Source organism: Plasmodium reichenowi, chromosome 14 (genome assembly GCF_001601855.1).
Source record: "Plasmodium reichenowi strain SY57 chromosome 14, whole genome shotgun sequence".
In the NCBI taxonomy this organism is placed as follows: domain Eukaryota; phylum Apicomplexa; class Aconoidasida; order Haemosporida; family Plasmodiidae; genus Plasmodium; species Plasmodium reichenowi.
The window spans coordinates 965,268-968,754 of record NC_033659.1 but is presented as its reverse complement, the minus strand read 5'-3'; the positions used below and the strand labels follow the sequence as shown (position 1 = coordinate 968,754).

Below are 3,487 nucleotides of genomic sequence, written 5' to 3'. Positions count from 1 at the left end.
GGTTTTTTTTTTTTTTTTTTTTTTTTTTTTTTTTTTTTTTGTTTTCTCCTCCTCCTTCTTCTTCTTCGCTTATTTCTTTGGGTACTTTTTTTTCATCATATTCTCTGCACTTTACATTATTATCATAATCTTGTTTATTTTCCTTTTTATATTTGAATAGGGGTAAATTGTGTTCCATTGGATATGACTGAAATAGAGAATTTGTTAAATTATATTCTTCTTCATTATTTATTATATCGTTTTTTAAATTTAAAGAATCTGAAATATCATTAAAATCGTTAAAAGAAGAAGAATATTTAGTATAAGTATCATTAAATGAAATATCGTTATGTTCCTTTTTTAAATTTTTTTTTTGTAAATTTTTTTGATTTTTGTTTTGTTTTTTTTTTTCAGTTTTTTCTTTTATAGTACATATTTTTTCATTCCCTGTAATATTAAAGGTGGACAAATTTTTTTCATTGTCTTTTTCTAGCACATCTTTGAACAGTTGACTTTTTTTTTTTAAATTGTCGTAGTTCTCTTCCCATTCCTTTTCGGCTAGTTTTTCAGCATAATAATAATGGTTGTATTTTAATTTTTCTTTTAAGAGTACTAATCTTTTATTATTATCATTATGATAAAAAATATTATTATTATGGTCACTACTACTATTATTATTATGGTCACTACTATTATTATTATTATTATTATTATTATGGTCACTACTACTATTATTATTATTATTATTATTTTTTTTTTTTTTGCTGTTGTCATTATTATCATCACTATAATCCTCATTATCATCTTTTGTTTGTTTTTCTTTTTTTTTCACGTTGCCTATCTTATCCCTTGAAAAATTTCCCCATGTGTGCCCACCATCTTCATCGTGTATATAATCTTTATCTTTTTCTTTTTTCTTTTCAAAAGTATTTAGACTTATGTCACTAAATTTAAAAGGTAAGTTATTTATTAGTTCATTCTTTATATCGTTATTCATTTTATTACATTATTATTTGAATCGTTTTGATTTATAAATTTATTTCGGGTGTGTGTGCGTGAAATATATTTATGTGTTTCATAAGCAAACTTTTATTTTTACTATTTTGAAATGTATAAAAGTAAGCATTTTTTTTTTTTTTTTTAAAGTATGTATATATGGAACACTCCCAGTATTATAAAAATAATATATATATATATATATATATATATAAATATATGTATATTCTTGTATTATCCCTTTTATTTTATTTCCTTATTCAAAATGTATAAAATAAATGAGAATATCGTGAAAAAAGGAAAAACTTTATGAAACATAAAAATAATTTGATATATACAATTTTTTAATATTCATACATTATATGATAATATATAAATATATATATGTACATATATATTATATATATATATATATATATATATATATATATATATATATATTTGTATTTTTTTTTTTTTTTTTTTTTTTAAAGAATTATACTATTATATCATTTCAAGTGCGTATGCACATATGGGACAAGGGAGAAATAACATAATAAAAAATATTAAACAAATAGTTCAATTTTTTTTTTTTTTTTCCAAATTATAAACAAAGAACAAAAAAAATAAAATAAAACATAAAAATTAATAAATAAATAAATAAATAAATAAATATATATATATATATATATATATATGTAATAGAAAAAAATCCGTAAAATACATAAACATATAAGAACTGTGTAAAATAAATAATTCGTACAATAATAAAATATATAAATATTTATTTATATATACACAGTATGTATATATATATATATATATTTTCTTTATATTATAAACAAGAAGATATGAACATTCTTATGTTTTCTTTCTTTGCTTAACAGTTGAAGGTTTAGTAGTCTCTTCAATTAATTCCACGCTTTCCATAATTTTTTTTTTTTTCTTGTCCTCATTATCATCTTTTATATGAACCCTTTCATACAATTCATAATTACTTCCCATTTTTTTTTGATTCTTCTTTACGTTTTCTATCTTCTCGTTAATAATTATAAAAATTATAACTTCCAAAATTAATGTGACATACGAAAATAATATTCCACAAATTAATCTCTAAGACAAGGAGAAAAAAAATATGAAATATATGCATTCACATATATATATAAATATATATATATATATATATATATATATTTATTTATTTATATTTACATATATATTTTTTTCTTTCCATTTTACCGTTGTGAATTTTGTATATCCCAATATGAGACTTCCATAATATCCTCCTAAGAAAGTTAAAAAAATGCCTATTATTAAATTTATACCATATCTGAAAAAAAAAAAAAAAAAAAAAAAAAAAAAATATATATATATATATATATATATATATATGGATAAATATTTATATTTGTTTGTAAATCATTACGGATAAGATTTTTTATAATTGCTAAAAAAGTCATTTGTCTGATTATTGGTATCTCCTACTATCCTTTTATATTCTCTTTCTTCTCTTAATAAATTCTTAAACGTTTTACTGTTTTCGTCTATATTTTCGTATATACCCCGGTCTACATAAAAAGAAAAAAGAAAAAAAAAACAGAGGTACATGTGATAAGGCTTGAAAAAAAATATATACATTATATATATATATATATATATATATATATTTATTTATTTATTTTACATGTTATGCAAGAACTGTTCATAATGTCCTGGAAGTTTATTTTGTCTTTATTATTATTAGTACAATATAAGTTATATATATATACAAGCACACTCAACATATCAATGTTAATACTTTTTTCCTTTAGAAAGTTTTCTAAGGTATTTTTTGAATCACTAAAAATGATATTCCATATTTTTTCATTAATTTTATAGGAATACATGGAATTGTTTTTTGAACACCAATTTAATATATCTTCTCTACTTAAAAGAAATAATTCTATGAAATTTTTTATATTTGGAGTAATTTCAACATTTATTATTCTTTTAAAAAAAACACTATCTTCATCTTTCTTTTCCTCATTTTGTGTTGTATTTTGTTTATCCATATCTTCTTTTTTGTTATCATTTATTTTCTTTTTCTTGTTATTTATTTCTTGATCTTTATTATCATTACATTCCTTCTCTTTATTTTGTTCATCAAGTTTTTTATATGTATATATTTCTTTTTCTTCTTTCAAAAACAAATTATTATTAGAATCATTTTCATTTTTATTATCTTCTTTTATTCTATGACATTTTTCCTCTTGCATATCTTTTTTACTTTTTGCTGGCATTGTTTTGTTTATTATTAAAAAAATTACATTAAGAAAAATTTATAAAAATAAAAATAATATATAATATTTTAATCAACCCCTATGTTGTATTTTATTCAAATATTTTTATATTCTTATAAAAATGTATTATCATCACATTCGTTCAAAAAAAAAAAAAAAAAAAAAAAAAAAAAAAAAAAAAAAAAAAAAAAAAAAAAAATTTAAATAAAAAATATATATATAATTTTTTTTTTTTAAAATTATAATTTAATTTA

The 3,487-nt window shown here is 18.6% G+C and overlaps 2 protein-coding genes across 2 annotated transcripts in view; both read right to left on the bottom strand.

The window, feature by feature from the left end:
- PRSY57_1425100 (hypothetical protein) overlaps positions 1-976 on the bottom strand; it is a gene marked incomplete at both ends in the record, with an annotated part of 2,772 nt that extends 1,796 nt beyond the window's left edge. The window contains one exon of the mRNA XM_020115300.1: positions 1-976. This exon is cut by the window's left edge and continues 1,796 nt beyond it. Within this exon, the coding sequence (XP_019969957.1) occupies positions 1-976 (976 nt within the window).
- Positions 977-1,815: 839 nt separating this feature from the next.
- PRSY57_1425000 (hypothetical protein) lies at positions 1,816-3,233 on the bottom strand (the record flags this gene model as incomplete). The annotated part of the gene is made up of 4 exons (XM_012909850.1): positions 1,816-2,067; positions 2,194-2,284; positions 2,381-2,522; positions 2,639-3,233. 4 exons carry the CDS (start codon positions 3,231-3,233, stop codon positions 1,816-1,818), a joined length of 1,080 nt encoding a protein of 359 aa, XP_012765304.1.
- Positions 3,234-3,487: the final 254 nt, after the last annotated feature.